A 14,613-nucleotide genomic window follows, 5' to 3' on the forward strand; every position below is an offset into this window, starting at 1 on the left:
ACAATAAAAACAATGTAATAAATACAGTGCTTTTTAAAATTCTGTTTATTCAGTTAGTATCTTTGCATTAAATTCAGTGTAGCTGTTTTTCATTCCACCTAAAAAGTGTCTAACAGTGCGGCTGATTTACGTCATTTCTAACATGGAGTAAATCATCAACAGATTTCAATTGGAAAAAGCAAAACGCGCTTTAAAAAAGTCACCATTTTTGTAAGGTTGTATATAAAAATGTTAAATCTCATAGAATATCTAAAGTTTTTTATGTCAGAGACTCGGAGCTCATCTCCAAAGATCAGTCTCTAAAGAACCAGAGAAGACGTGTAAAAGCTGCTCAGCGGTTGTAAGAAGGCTCTGATTTCTGTGACGCCAATTAAGATTTTTCCTAAGATTATTGCAAAGCCTTTGAATATTTCTCAACATGCCAGTTTTCTTCACAGATTTAAATTACTACTGCTATCACTTTGTTTTATTATCTCATGACAGAGTCCCGTCTCATTTCCTGTCAGAAACAATCTTTTTTTTGTTGAAAATAGTTTTAGATCAAAACCTGACCGGAGTATGAATATTTTATGGCTCATCCGTAAATGACTAACCGGCGATGTTGAGCCGTCGCACAGACATTTGCTCCTGTTGCTCTTTTTAATTGATAAAATTGATACTTTGTACAAACAGCTTTATCTCTTATTTGGAGAGGATTATCTGGCTCGGCACAAAGTCTTCTTTGAGCTCACTGCTCGCTTCTGCTCAGGGTCTTTTTGAGTAGAGAGGATTTTAATGGCGTCACAATCTAACGTTAGCTTGCGTCTTCTCTGTTTTGATATGACCCTTTGATCGTGTTTTGTAAAAGGTAAAGTGTATTTAACATGGACTGTGCTTACAGAAAGGCTCTCCTGCCTTATTTAGCTCAGGAGGCCCACGGCACAGCAGGCGTCCCATTTTTAGGCTAGGAGGTCAGCAGTGTTCAGGGTTCAGTTCTTGACCTAAAGCGGATCATAAATAAATCTTTTTATTTCAACACTGTATAAAGGGAACTAAAAGTAAAAAATGTTCTTGAAACGAGTGCATTTGTTCTTGATTTGAGCCGGTGAATAAGATTATCTACCAGTGGAACGTGTATTTTTACACCTAAAATAAGATAATTAGAAATACAGCACTTGAAATAAGATGATGGAGAGGAGTTGTTCCTATTTTAAGTGCAAAAGTCTTATTCCATTGGCAGATCGTTTAACTTGCCTGCTCAAATCAAGGACAAATACACTCATTTCAAGAAAATTTTGCTTACTTTTAGTTTCCTTTCTGCAGTGAAATTTCATGACTGTCTTAAGGCGGCCCGAACCAGAGCCTCGGTCACACCAGAAGCTGCATCAACCAATACGGTCTCTCTCCATGCCTCTCCTCTCATTATAAAACAACGTGGTAAACGCTGGAGACTTTGTTTGTTTTGGAAAACTCGTACCCGTAAGATCACAATCACACAAGGAAGACATATTAATAGGTATATTCAAATATTGAGTAGGAAGTGTTATTTTATTGAGTTGTACAGCGGCTTCTGCCATCTGTGCTCACCTTAACTTTAATGCTGCTTTGTTTTTGTGAGCTACATAAAAAAATCTTTATGAACATGTGAAGTTGTGAATGAATGTACTGAAAGCTGCAAAAAAAGAAATGTAATTTGTCTGAAGAGAGAAGACATTAAGATAATTAGTCAACAGGATCAGGCTGGAAAGAAATCTACATTCACTGAATAACATTTATACAGCGGTGCCATTCTAATTTTCATATGTCATATCAGGCTTATCATATATTTGATAATAGTGTGTTCTCAGCTCAGTGGCGGCTTGTTTGTATGTAACACAGTCAAAGACTTTGTACAAAAGTGCAAAAAAAAAAAAAAAAAAAGTCCCTTATTGAGGTTACATGCACACACACCCAGGCATGCACCGTATTGTATGTCAGAGACTCCATATCCTTTCAGTGTGGTTGTTTTCGCTCTGACCGCTGGGCTTGAAAGGGGTGTTGACGTTTGGTGCATGGTTGCAGCAAAGCCTGACATCCCCTAGTGGCAGCGTGGGGCAAATGCGCCCCCTAACCGAGCGTGGACTGGGACTGGAAATACTTGTGGTTCAGTCAAAGGAAGGCGGGTTGGTTCACAAAAACCGCTGGATGTAAATGTGACCACAGATCCCCACATATTACCGTTACATCAACAAAAAGTACCTTTTTTTTTTTTTTTTCCTCCTTCTGCATGTGAAGTTTGTCTGTTTATCTGTGTATTTTCTGGGAGAATTTAGAGTCGGCCTGTAGGTATAAATATCCACACTTTCCTTTGAGGGTTTTTGTGCTTTCAGCTGCTGAATGTCCTTATCCTTAGGGCTGGGCGATATGGATTAAAAAATAAATCTCCGATTTTATCATACCAAGTCCGATTAATCGATTTTTTTTTCCTCCTTTTTGTTTCATAAAAAGTTAAAAATTATTTTAAAACTTTGCTTTTTTTGGCAAGCATTTTGTCAGGGAGTTGACCTGAATTCAAAGTGTAACTAAAAACAACCTGTGAAACATGCTTGTAAAACAAGATGGCAGCAGTGCCATTATAAACAATGAAAATATAACAAAACATTTGCTGCTAGTGGTATACTACACATTGAGCTAAGAACAGGCTTCAGTGCACTTGTGAACTTCAAACTAAGTTTGAAAAAAAAGTAAATAAGTAAATGAAGTACCTCGTATTATGGTAAAAAAAAAAGTTTCTACTTAACAATATTTTGACAATAATTTTGCCTAAACATATATCCAGCATCACATGCTGTTCTCTTCATGGAAACCCAATGAGTGTATTGGGAAAATAAAATCCAGATTTTCCAAAAATGAAATCTTAAAGAATTGTAAATTCGAATTAATCAATTAAATCGATTTATCGCCCAGCTCTACTTATCGTTTCTCATTTTCCGTTTCCATCTCCAGACAGGACGGGGCCACGCCAACATCGACGACGCAGGGGAAGAGCGGCACTCATAAAATCTGCCTGGTGTGCTCCGACGAGGCGTCAGGCTGCCATTATGGAGTCCTCACCTGCGGCAGCTGCAAGGTCTTCTTCAAGAGAGCCGTGGAAGGTGCGAAGACGTCAGCGTTGCTCATTTGCATTTGGTTTTGGCTGCATACTGACTGAAATGTTGTTGTTGTTGTTGAGAAGGGAATATATCTACCTTTCTTTTTTTTAACGCCTCAGGCCAGCATAATTACCTGTGTGCTGGGAGGAACGACTGCATTATAGACAAAATCAGGCGAAAGAACTGCCCGGCCTGCCGCTTCCGCAAATGTCTGATGGCGGGCATGAACCTGGAAGGTACAATTAAACCTCTAAGCCTTTCGATCGCCGACTTTCTTTGATCTGCGCATGACCCGACTCCTTTTCTACCCATGCATCCCTGTGTTTCCGTCCCCAAAGCTCGCAAAACCAAGAAGCTGAATCGCCTAAAGGGCAGCCAGAACAGCAACCCCCCGGAGATGATGCCTTCGCCGCCGGTCGAGGCTCGCTCCCTGGTGCCCAAGTGCATGCCTCAGCTGGTCCCCACCATGCTGTCCCTGCTGAAGGCCATAGAGCCGGACACCATCTACGCCGGCTACGACGGCACGCTGCCCGACACCTCCACGCGCCTCATGACCACGCTGAACAGGCTGGGTGGGCGACAGGTCATCTCCGCTGTGAAGTGGGCCAAGGCTCTGCCAGGTGAGTGGTGATGTGCAACGCTTTGACATCACATACGTCGCACCATGCACCTCAGTGTGGTGCGTTTCAGCTGAATCGCTCTACGTTTTCCTCCCATCAGGGTTCAGGAACCTGCACCTGGACGACCAGATGACCCTGCTGCAGTGCTCCTGGCTTTTCCTCATGTCTTTCGGCCTGGGATGGAGGTCCTACCAGCAGTGCAACGGCAACATGCTCTGCTTCGCGCCAGACCTCGTCGTCAACGAGTAAGCGCTGCACAGAGTTCAGATACCCGAACGACCAAAAGATCGAGTGGTTTGCTTTCAACATTTAATTAAATTCAATTCAATTTTATTTATATAGCGCCAATTCATGAAACATGTCATCTCGAGGCACTTTACAAAGTCAAAATCAATCATATTATACAGATTGGTCAAAAATTTCCTAAATAAGGGAACCAGTTGATTGCTTCAAAGTCCCGACAAGCAGCATTCACTCCTGGAGAAGCGTAGAGCGACAGGGAGAGTCGTCTGCATTGTCCATGGCTTTGCAGCAATCCCTCATACTGAGCAAGCAGGAAGCGACAGTGGGAAGGAAAACTCCCCATTAACGGGAAGGAAAAACCTCCGGCAGAACCGGGCTCAGTATGAACGGTCATCTGCCTCGACCGACTGGGGTTACAGAAGACAGAGCAGAGACACAACAAGCCGCCACTGAGCTAGGCTGCAGGTTTTTTTGTTGTTGTTGTTGTTGTTCTGGTCCATTGTGCAGCTTTCTGTCATTTAGCTTTCATCAGTATAAAAAAAACAAAAAGAAGAGGTTCATCCTTTTGAAACAAACATGATGGCACTCAGAGAGCACTGAGCTGTCTCCAAACGCTGCATGACGAGTCTATTTTTATCTTTGTCACACATGAAAGTTAATGTGCTCATGATTAATATCTCATTATGTTCTTTGCTGCTTTTTCTCTGTTCCATAAATAAAAAATAAAAGTGGCAAAGAAGTTGGTTTGTTTTTATATAAGACAGAAAAAACATGCAGATTCCGGTCAGATTAGACTCACCCCTCCAATCAAACGTGGAACTAATGGAGGGAGACAGTTTGTGTCCTTTTTTTTTTTTTAACACAGCTTCTGTTTGAACCCACCAGGGAGCGGATGAAGCTGCCCTACATGGCCGAGCAGTTCGAGCAGATGCTGAAGATTTCCAGCGAGTTTGTCCGGCTGCAGGTTTCCCACGAGGAGTACCTGTGCATGAAGGTCCTGCTGCTGCTCAGCACAGGTCAGACGTTTGTACCTGAACTGCCCGCTCCTCAACACATGCACACAATAATCTAGAGTACACTCTAAAAGGGTTCTTCCCCCTTAACTAGGGATGCACCGCTATGAAAAACAGGCCAATGTCAATGCAGTTGCCAATTACCGATATTTACCTATATTGTTTGTGTTATACGTATAAAATCCTCTGCCTGTGTACAATGTGAAAAACATCGATAACTTTGATCCAATGCTTCACCTAAAACTTCCCACAATGCTCCACTGCATCATTAGCTACATTTACATGGACAAAAATAAGTAGTGAGCAGTAAGTAGTGTCTATGGGAATAAAAATGCGTCATGTAAACAAGCCAATCGCAATATTGTGATTGGATTTAGCTCAATCAATCACAATGAAATTGTAATCCTAATGAGAGGGAGGGTTTATGCCAATTAATATCTGATCAACATAGATATAAACGCTTGTCAAGATCTAGTTATTCCAAATGTGGCAAGCTGACCTGAGTGCTCATGTGCAGCCGATGTAAACGTGACGTTTTTCTGCGTTGTTGAGTGGCATAAATGCGTCGGGAACCACAAAACTGTCCAGATCCCGATAAATCTTTCTGTTGGAAACATTAAAAGAGCTCAAAACTGTTATTTATTCAGTAATATTTCCACCGTGATTAGAACCTGGCGCAAGTCCACCCAGGAGACACAGAAACTCATACACTGCTGCTTTGTGGATTTTTAGGGGAATTTGATAACCGCGCATGTCAGAGTTGTTCTATTCTGACTAAAGCCAGGTGCATATACACGCACATTATTATCAGATTAATTTATAAACATATAAACAGTACAATCCCATTATATTTAGTTCTATATTATATTTATCTCTCTATATATCTATCTATCTATATTTGTCATATCTAAAAGAAAAAAAAATCACTTGTAAAAGTAAGTCCCCTGCCTCTGGTGTTTACTTTGTGTGCCGCGCTCTCCCACAGTGCCTAAGGACGGCCTGAAGAGCCAGGCGGTGTTCGATGAGATCCGGATGTCCTACATCAAAGAGCTGGGAAAAGCCATAGTGAAGCGTGAGGAGAACTCCAGCCAGAACTGGCAGCGTTTCTACCAGCTCACCAAGCTACTGGACTCCATGCACGAGGTACGGGCGCAGACAGAACGTCCGGGTTCATGTCGGCTGTAGAGAGAATCAACCTACTGATCATTGGCTGCTTTTTAATCTCTCTGGAGTCCGTAAACCATCTTTAATTATTCAAGATGGATGGCATAGTTAACAGTTTAGACAACTTTTCTACAATAACTTCAGCTTTTGGGAATTTCACAGTTTTTTTTTTTCCTTCGCATATATGCGGAAAGCAACGTTACACTCCAACCAACCTTGATATAATGTTTATGAGGCTCTGCAACTGCAGCCAGTGCCATCTTACTCTGACCAGTGCAGGTTTTTCCAGTTTAACCATCATTCACCTACAGTTAAAAAATTGTGTGCTGGTTTTTTTTTCTCTGTGTTTATAGGGGGGAGATACCCATGTAAGTCTGGCAGCACGGCTTTCCATTAATTAAAACAGATGTGCGCCGCGTCTAGATTATCCTGTGGTGATTTTCTTTAACATGTCACGACAGGAGTTTAATTACCGGCAGCCGCTTCATCCAACAATGTGTCATGGCAGCTATCCTGGCTTCTGATCAGGAGCTCAGAGGAATTAAACTGGCTGTGTGTCGTCATATAAATCCCAAAAAAAATTTTAATGTTATTTATTATTGTCTTTTTCTCAAGGAGGGGAAGAAAAAAAACAGCACTGATTGTAGTAAAGCATTTGAACATTTAATTACAACCCTGGCTCATACTGATGGAGAGCTAAACATGCAAAATTGTGATAGCGGCTCTAAAGACGCTCTGTTATTGAGATTTTGTATATTTTTAGAGATTAATAAGTCACCCAGGTCATGGTCATTCCAAAAAAAAAAAAAAAAACAAGTGGACTTTTTTCCGAAGTTTTGCTTCAAACTTCGGAAAAAAGTCCACTTGTTTTTTTGTTTTTTTTTACTTTTTTGGAATAACAAGTATTGGTATCAGAGTAAAGGGGGCGGGACACTTTACTTTTTTGTTGATCCGTCACATAAAAGCCATTGAAGGTGACAAAATGTAGAAAACGTTGAGTGCACGGTTCCCCGCGTGTTCAGCGGGGATCCGCTGGCTGACGCTGTCCTGTCGTGTGTCTGCAGATGGGGAGTGGATTGCTCAGCTTCTGCTTCTACACCTTCGTGAACAAATTCCTGAGCGTGGAGTTCCCCGAGATGCTGGCGGAGCTCATCAGCAATCAGCTACCAAAATTCAAGGCCGGGAGCGTCAAGCCTCTCCTCTTCCACCAGAAGTGACTGTTTTCCCCCGTAGCAGCAACAATGCCTTAAACTCCCACCACGTCACCTCACCAGCCCGACAAAACCTCCCCACCCCTTCGCAAAGGAGCAACGGACTTCACGCCAGCAGGGAAAACGGCATTTTAACAGCAGCGAGTACGCATCTCCGTGAAAGTCGGCGGACGGGTCTTGTGTCAGGGGGGGGGAGGGGGGAGGGGAGGGGAGGGCGATGCTTGTATAGGAACCGGATCGCGAGCACAAGACGCTTCGCCGTGTCGATCAGTCTAAGATGTAGAGTCTAATAACAAGTAGGAAGTGTTTGTAAAGCTAACGGCAAAGAGAAATAGGCTAACGTTAATGTCGTCTCAGGTGTCTTACCTTGAAATTCAGAGCGATATCTGAAATAGATACAGCAAATATCTATATATAAAAAGGTTCTGATAGTATTTTCTACATTTTCAAAGCAGCAGTTTATACACTTTTCCAGGTCGTCGTTACCGAAGACGGTAACAAATCGGAAATAACGCGCTCCTCTATTACGTAGGCTTTTTATGTTCCACTTTTCGTTTTTATAGGAGGTTGTAACGGAAATGTTTTTTCAGTCGCACAGATACAACAACAACAAAAAACAAAAAAAAATACAGTTTTCTAGTGATTTTTCGAAAGCATATTTTATTTGCTTTGATTAACTATGAACATATAAAGTTGTGCGTGGGCCTGTCAGCTGAAGAACGAGTCCTCCCACAAGCAGACCTCTTCCAGGTTTACATGTCAACTACAAAAGGGAAAAAGATGTGCCTTTTTTGCTTCGAATATCATCCAAGCCATTTTTTTTCCTGCTCTACTTCAACCTTCTCGTCATCTACCTTCATTCTGAGTTGATTGTACTTTTTTATATTACACGCAGTCGCAGCTTTCCTGTTTTTTCTGGTGGCTGTTTATCTCTACAAATGGCAGCTCGCTCCATCCTCTGTGTGTAGAAGTGTCGCTCCTGCTAAGAAACGATATCTAGCCTGCTCCCCTTTTCCTCACGATCGGACCCGCGCAGACACCGGCGGCGTTCAGTGCGACGCGAGCGCTCTGCGAAAGGCTTTAAGAGACTGTGAAAGATAAGTTTGTTGTTTTGTATCAAGTCTTGCGAGTCGAGGAAGACTTAAGGTGGAAAGTGTGGACTTTTTTTTTTTTAATGCCCCAGTAGTCTAATTATTAGAAAATATGTGATGGATACATGCGTTTGTCAATCACAAGTGAAAAGGGCATGTATTGTTGTGCTTGCAAGTTTGTCGTTTTTGATATTCGGGGGTACTAATATCTGTAGATTTATTATAGCTAAAAGTGGTTAGAAAATAACCGTCCTCCACCTTTTTCTCTTTTCTTTATTTTCAACAATCATTTCGGTATTGATAGTCATAATTCCTCTAAAGACTCTTCCCCTGCAGTATATCTGTTACTCTATAAGAATTTGGCTTTGGGTACATTTTTTTTTTCTTTTTTCTTGAACTGCATATGTTTTGTTTTTGTTTAAGGAATAGCTAAAATTTGGGGAAGGGGGGAAACAGATTGATACTGCTGTCATGTCTCTGCCATAAAAATGAAGCCTAAGCTCAGCCTAAACATAAAAAAAATTGCCCAAATGAAACAAAGCACTTAGCTCTCCTTTTGTTCACTGAGATGAGAAAAAAATCGGGACTCTTCCAGCTTGTATGGTGATGATCCTGCTTGGATCTGCACCATACTTTGCTAAAGAGTTGCTTTATTGTGAATAACAGTACATTAATATTTAGAGTTTGATGTAATCAAATAATGATCAAGTTTTCCTCATGCTTGATTTTAAAGTAATATATCTATATATATATAAAAAAGTTTTTGGACTCATATATATTAGGCAAATTTGACATAATTTGGCATCAAGATAATTTTAAAAAGCCTTTTCCAGTCACAGGTGTGAAGATTATGTTATTAATATTGCTATCGCCAAACATGGCTTTGAAATTTGATGACGAAAGAGATTTTAGCGCCATCCATTCTGGTCCATTGTTACAGTATTTTAAATCCCAGCACATTACACGTTTATGTGTAGAATGGACGTCAAACCAGCATTAAAGCCCAAGCGGCGGTTCGAGGCGATCGTCGTGACAACGGTCCACCGCGTGAACGTCAGGAGACCGAGCCGACAGCCCTGAGGGCCGCCGCTGCTGAATTATGCTCAGGCTTTAGGCTTCAGGAAGACTGCAGAGACATGATCTGTATTAACCTCAAGTCTAAGCGAGAACACAAATAAGATGGTTTCCCCCCCAGAAATTAATCTAGTGCTTTTTAACAGAATAGCTAACGGCTTGCATATGCAGCACTTTTGATCAGGCTTTTGGTAGAGCCAGTAAACCAACCACAGATGCTGACAACGGCCCCTTCTGCAGCCCAACTTAACCTGAAGTTTGTGTGTGTGTGTGTGTGTGTGTGTGTGTGTGTTGCACCCTTTGCATGTGTCCTGTTTGTCTGCTACGTAGCCATGCCCCCACCTCCCCCGTCCCCCCCGCTGGCCTTTTTACAGCACTTTTCATCAGTTTAGCACATCGCAGTGAAAAACAGTCCTATTACTGTCTCGGGAGCCGGGCAGGACTGATCCTTTTTATTCTCTGGGAACCGTTTTTTTTTTTTTTTTTTTTTCAGTGCCAAACTCCTGTTTTTTGTCTATTTTCAGGGATGCTGGAAGTTGGTCAGTATTTTTTTTACTATCACACAAGTCCAAGCATTAAAACACTTATCTGGTGGAAGGAGGAAAGAAGTTCTGAGCTGCCTGACCTACAGTCCCACGCAGTAAATGGGGGGGTGGGGGTCCTTCAGTGTCTCTGATTAGTGCGTTGCAGCATTTGTCATCTAATTCGTGTAGCTTGTCGTCTGTGTGTGTGTGTGTGTGTGTGTGTGTGTGTCTCCTAACTCCCCATCTATTTTTATTTCTATTTTATTTTAAGGTTTTACTATGAATGTGATATATAGAGAGTTATTAATAAATTAGGTATGAACTGTTATTGGTAGATGATATGTCGTGAGCTGTCAGAAAGAAACGAAATATGTCAAGTGCTCACTTTTATATATGAATATGAAATATGGCAAAGCGTACTGTTTTTAAATGTTTATCCCAAATACAGAAAGAAAAAAAAAAGTACCTATATATGTTTTACTCTGCGCCAGAGCTCAGGTTTTCAAAACAAAAACAGAACAGATGATGTGATCCACATGCTATCGGTTAGCGTCCGCCTCCCGTTACGGGTGTGGCGAACCGAAAGCATACGACAGCTTCGCACGTACGCGTCCGCTGCTGTGTTTTATGGTGGTTTATTGTTTTAAGAAACACAAACGACAAAAAAAAAATCAGTTGACAGATGTGCAACGTTTTTTTTTTGTTTTTTTTAAGGAAACTGCCTCCGCCGCTCATACGTCTGTAGACTCTTGACAAACTTTCTGCTTTTCTTTGAGGTTTAACCAGAATAGATGAAAAACCATCCTCGCTACCTGTTAGAGGGTTACTTTCACATTCAGTGTATTCAAATCTCTGCTGCTACTCGTCATCTTTACAAGTATATATATATATATATATATATATATATAGACAGAGAGAGAGAGAGAAAGAGATAGATATACGTATATATAAATATATATAAGAATATATGGAAGAAATCGCACACTTGCCTCATCATGCCCAAAAATGTATCCTGTTTACTTTCCTATACATTTTTGCGCACAACTGAATATGCAATAGAAAGGACAGATAATCTATCACCGTCACCTCCTTTTTGTCATACTTTTTAACTCAGTATAAGCTAACTTTCATACAGGGGGATTTCACTTCTACCTTTTATCTCTGCAGGCCAGATTTTCTTGGGGGGGAGGGGGAATATTCAGGAAAATTGTAATCAGACTCACACAAACCACCCGTTTGGTGTTTGAGTACAAGGTGACCAAAGGTGACCGATTACACATAATGTCAGCGTAAGCGACGACGCTCCGACATGACAAATGTACAGGTCTTCTAAGCAGGTTTTATTTTTATTTGTCCCCTTATTTCTTTTTATTTCTTTTTCTTTTTTTTTTTTTTACAAGTCTTTGGTCAAATTGTGTAATACTGTGAATAGGATAGGACTCGGGCTTTTTTTCATACACAAAACTGTTTGTGAAAGTAATCAACCAGCTTGAATCTAAGAAATTGCACTACCCAAATATTGTTTGAAAGTCTATTTTGTATAAAACATATGCAGACAGAGACATTGAGACTAACAAAGGGCGGATCACGTTTCACTGGTGTATGTTTTCTCGGAAAATCAAAAAAAAAAAAAACTTTTTTTTTTTTTTTTTTCCCTGGTTTGTTTTGCTTAAAACAAGTTTAATATGTACATATAATCCATTGTAAAGAACATGTGGTGTATTTGTCTTCAGATGGTTTTTCAGTACCCACCCTCTGTATTATTTCTCCTCTGTAGCGTGACTCGTTGATCTTTTTCCTCTTATCGATTAAAGGTCGAACCATATGTGTTTGTGTGCTGCTTCTGTCGTTAGCGCCGTGACTCTGAGCGTTGGACGTGGTCGGCTCGTGGTAAGGTTCCACTTCTGGCTGATCAGATCATTTATTTTTTCATCTGACGCCTGGTTGGATCCGCAGAAACTGAACCTCGGCACGTTTTAAAGAAGCAAAACATAAAAACAGGTAACCAGTCAGAATCGTGTCTGTTTCTTTAGGTAAAAACCAAACACACACACCAGTTAATCCTTTGGAAGACCGAGCATAATCTTTTGTTAAATATCTTTGATAAAGAAAGGTTTAGGTAAGAGAAGCAACTCATATCTTGTGGAAATATTTATATCCCATGAACTTTTTTTTCTAATTTTCTCATACAAATCACAGATTCAATGTATTTCTAATATTTTAGGTATATATGTATTAGGTAGAGCATTGTGAAGTGCTGAAAAACGATGCATGGTTTTCAAATTGTCTGGCAGATAGAAATCTGAGTAGTTTGGCATGTCTTTTCTTTTAAACCCCCTTTAGTCAAATACCCCTAAATAAAATTCCATCCAGTCAATCCACTTGTGTGTAATTTAATCTCTGTATCAGTACACTACGGCATTTGGACTCAGGATTCTGCCAAAAGGGAACCATCCATCCATTTATTTTCCTACATGCTTATTCCTACTGAGGTCATGAGGGGTGCTGGTGCCTATCTCCAGTGTTTCACTGGGCGAGAGGCGGGGTTCACCCTGGACAGGTCGCCAGTCTGCTGCAGGGCAACACAGAGACAAACAGGACAAACAACCATTCATGCACACACTCACACCTAAGAATTTAGAGAGGCCAATTAACCGAACAGTCATGTTTTTGGACTGTGGGAGGAACCAAAAGGGAACACACCCAATAGATACTCATACAAGCATTTTTGTTTAATTCACACGTGTATAAACGACTCTCCACGTGCATTTTTGATGCTTTACACGTGCAGGCCCCAATATAATACACACTTGACTGTACGCCCTTTGTGCGCTTGTGGCCTCGCTCCCGCTGTGGTGTGGACCCATTTCTGCTCGCTCGTGTGAACTTTTGTCAGTTTGAGGGTGGTACCCACTGGAGCCAGAGCTACAATGGGTACCACCAAAGCATTTTCACCTGTCAAAATGGCCCAGTCACAGTCTAGATCCAGCGTCTCTCCATCCAGCCTGAGTGAGCCTGAGCTGTTTGAATGGACAAAACATTTCGCCCCTAGATGTAGATGGTATACAGGTTCTGGTCATATAATTAGAATAATATTTAAAAGAAAAGTTGATTTTTGTTTTCAGTAATTCCATTGAAAAAGTGAAACTTGTATATTACGTTATTCATAACATACAGACTGATTATATAGATAGATAGATAGATAGATAGATAGATATAGTATTTAACATTTTCAGCACTCAATACGTAGTTGGGGCTCCTTTTCCCTGGGTTGCTGCAGCAATGCAGTGTGGCACGGCGTGCTATGAGAGCCCAGGTTGCTCTGATAGAGGCCTTTAGCTCTTCTGCATTGTTAGGTCTGGCGTATCACATCTTCCTCTTCACAATACCCCAGAGATTTTCTATAGGGTTAAACAGGGATACCATGGTCCCTATACCAGGTACTGGTAGCTCTGGCACAGTTTGCAGGTGCCAAGTCCTGTTAGAAAATGAAATCTGCACCTCCATAAAGTTGTTCAGCAGCAGGGAGCATAAAACTTCCTGGTAGACGGCTGCATTGACCTCGGACCTCAGAAAACACAGTGGAGCAACACCAGCAGAGGACATGGCGCCCCAAACCATCACTGACTGTGGAAACTTCACACTGGACCTTAAGCAACATGGATTCTGTGCCTTTCCTCTCTTCCTCCAGACTCTGGGACCTTGATTTCCAAAGGAAATGCAACATTTACTGTCATCAGAGAACTGTGGACCACTCAGCAGCAGTCCAGTCCTTTTTGTATTTAGCCCAGTTGAGACGCTTCTGAGTGGCTTGGCACCAGGAATGCGACAGCTGAAACCGTGTGTTGCATACGTAGCGTACAGAACCAGACTGAGAGACCATTTAAAGGCCTTTGCAGGTGTTCATAGTTAATTTGCAGATCAGAGTGTGGCACCAGGTGTCTTCAATATCGGATCTGTTCACAACATTCTAATTTTATGAGATACTGAATTTGGGGTTTTCATTAGTTATATTCATCAAAATTAAAATAAATAAATAAAAATCTATCAGTCTGTGTCATAAATGAACATAATATACAAGTTTCACTTTTTGAAAGGAATTACGGGGGGGTGGGGGGGAATCATCTTTTTCATGATATTCTAATTATATGACAACCAACTGTAGACTGTGAGGAATGAGGAAGCATTTAGGGTGTGAATACTTCTGTTAGCCACTGAAACTATATACATATTAAGGCCTGATGACTTAATGCAAGGAGTTAATTGGTTCTCAGCTCATACAGTGTGTGTGTGTATATATATATATATATATATATATATATATATATATATATATATATATATATATATATATATATATATATATATATATATATCGTTTTTTTAAATCCTGTAAAGGAACGCTATTTATTTAGTGATCGATAAGCTGAATGTGAGAAGTTGTCAACTTCTAGTGTCATTTTGAAACATCCCTCGCTGGTTCTAATGAAAACATCTGGATTAAACATCTGCTGGTGGCTTATAGCGTCCAACCTGCCGTCCATCAGTGCCTGTGGCGCCTGC

At 40.9% G+C, this 14,613-nt stretch overlaps 1 protein-coding gene across 1 annotated transcript in view; it reads left to right on the forward strand.

Moving 5' to 3' along the window:
- nr3c1 (nuclear receptor subfamily 3, group C, member 1 (glucocorticoid receptor)) overlaps positions 1-11,875 on the forward strand; it is a 34,035-nt gene extending 22,160 nt beyond the window's left edge. Inside the window, exons 3-9 of the mRNA XM_012856296.3 lie at positions 2,965-3,113; positions 3,230-3,346; positions 3,449-3,730; positions 3,831-3,975; positions 4,859-4,989; positions 5,972-6,129; positions 7,215-11,875. Of these exons, the coding sequence (XP_012711750.1) occupies positions 2,965-3,113; positions 3,230-3,346; positions 3,449-3,730; positions 3,831-3,975; positions 4,859-4,989; positions 5,972-6,129; positions 7,215-7,367 (1,135 nt within the window). The 3' untranslated portion in view covers positions 7,368-11,875. The remainder of the gene's footprint in view (positions 1-2,964; positions 3,114-3,229; positions 3,347-3,448; positions 3,731-3,830; positions 3,976-4,858; positions 4,990-5,971; positions 6,130-7,214) is intronic.
- Positions 11,876-14,613: the final 2,738 nt, after the last annotated feature.

This window comes from Fundulus heteroclitus, chromosome 23, assembly GCF_011125445.2.
Source record: "Fundulus heteroclitus isolate FHET01 chromosome 23, MU-UCD_Fhet_4.1, whole genome shotgun sequence".
Taxonomy (NCBI): Eukaryota; Metazoa; Chordata; class Actinopteri; order Cyprinodontiformes; family Fundulidae; genus Fundulus; species Fundulus heteroclitus.